This window comes from Vicia villosa, linkage group LG1 (assembly GCF_029867415.1).
Source record: "Vicia villosa cultivar HV-30 ecotype Madison, WI linkage group LG1, Vvil1.0, whole genome shotgun sequence".
NCBI lineage: Eukaryota > Viridiplantae > Streptophyta > Magnoliopsida > Fabales > Fabaceae > Vicia > Vicia villosa.
Genome location: NC_081180.1, coordinates 11225735 through 11227500, shown reverse-complemented (window position 1 = coordinate 11227500; position 1766 = coordinate 11225735). Strand labels below are relative to the sequence as shown.

The 1766-nt window shown below is 35.8% G+C and overlaps 1 protein-coding gene across 1 annotated transcript; it reads left to right on the top strand.

Annotated features, from left to right (window-relative positions):
* The first annotated feature begins 281 nt into the window (after positions 1-281).
* On the top strand, positions 282-1499 carry LOC131601071 (uncharacterized). Its single transcript, XM_058872797.1, has one exon. It carries the CDS (start codon positions 506-508, stop codon positions 1313-1315), a length of 810 nt encoding a protein of 269 aa, XP_058728780.1. The 5' UTR covers positions 282-505; the 3' UTR covers positions 1316-1499.
* Positions 1500-1766: the final 267 nt, after the last annotated feature.

Here is a 1766-nt window from a genome sequence, read left to right as displayed (position 1 = left end):
CAATGTGTTGTTTGGTTTGGTTCAAATTTAATATTACAATTTGCACTTTAGTCATCATTAACCATGAATAACAACAAATAAGCCAATTTCTGTATAATTATTTTGTCTCAAATGTTGTATTTTAGAAGATTTCTATTCTAGTACGTATTAGTGGGCCTATTTTCTTCCGTGGCAATGCTAAAATCAACAAAACAACATACCCACGGGTATATCTGCTCCATTGGAATTATTATATAAACTAAATATAACATGTACTATACTACTATTCTTCATACCTTTCTTTATCACTGTCATCACTATTTTTTTTCTTCTTTCCATTTTCTAGAAACCATCGTCAAATAAATCCCTACAGAAAATAAATTTCAAATCAAAATATTTCTGCTATATATTATATATAGACACTCCAAACAAAAATCTAACTATATGATAAAAATTATAATCATATAGAAACTAATAATTCTCTCACACTCTTCTTTGTTTTCTACATACACCATTTCCTTCAACCATGGAAGAAGAACATGTTCATATAATGAAAGACTCAAGTTATGCTGACGTGGAATCTGAATCCGAAGAAGAAGCTCTTTCTCTATGTGATCTTCCGATAAACGAAGATTCAGAAAGCTTAGACGACAAGTCGTTTAAGAGAAATAGTATCAGAAGGCCATTGTCGTTACCGGAATCGAGCGAGTTCTTCAGCGGTTTCAGCAGTAGTGGTAGCTCCGATATGTGTCCCGCAGACGACATCATTTTCCGCGGCAAGCTCGTGCCGTTTAAAGAGATAGTTAACGAACAACAGAAAGAAAGTCTCAACGTTGAAAAATGGGATAAACCGCAAACGCATCGCCGGAGATCGGGATCTGTTTCTTCCGTAATTCGATCGAGCAGTGTCAGTAATTTCGGCGGTGGTTCTAACCGTTTCATGATGAGAAACAGGTCGCTCGATTATTGTAAGTTGAGAGAGCATTCTTCGAGTTTTCCTGTATCAAAAGCGCCTGAGGTTGTTCGTGATTCTTCTGTTAGAAGCGTGGCATCGTCGGAGGGAGTAGCGAAGAAAGCAATGAAGCCGCGGTGGTATTCTCTCGTGTTCGGGAAGATGAAGGTTCCGCCGGAGATGGAACTCAACGATATTAAGAATCGGCAAGTTCGCCGGAATCCTTCGAAAAGCATGTTTCTAGGTTCGGATTCCGGTGAGAATTTGGACGTGAATCGGAGCTCCGGTAAGGTTTCATGGAAAATACTGAAAGCGTTGAGTTGTAAGGATCACAACAGTGTTTCCGTAACGACGGCGTTCTCTTTGCCTCAAGCGTCGTCGTAACTTGGTGTTGTGGAAAGTCACGTGAGGTGCACGTCAACAGAGACAAGGTGAAGATTCTTATTGCAATGACGATATTACCCTTGTGATTTTGTTGATTGACATTGACAATAATGACCATGATATATATAAACGGTGATATCTAGAAGTGAAAAAACAAAATCAATGATAAAATTAGTTTTTTCTATATATCCTATAATCATTTATTTGTTTTTTAAATTTTTTTTATTAGAAGATAAATATTTATAGGTAAAATGTAGTAGATTCGAACTCGCACTTTCATATTTGTTTTCTCTGCACATCTACCAACTGAATCGATTTAACAAATAAGTGTTATAGTTATACTATATTATTTATGTTTTTATAAATAAATGTTATATTTATATATATTTTAATCAAGGTGCTACACCTATTGTGATTTGTATGGGGGTATTATGGTCATTGAAGTATTGTG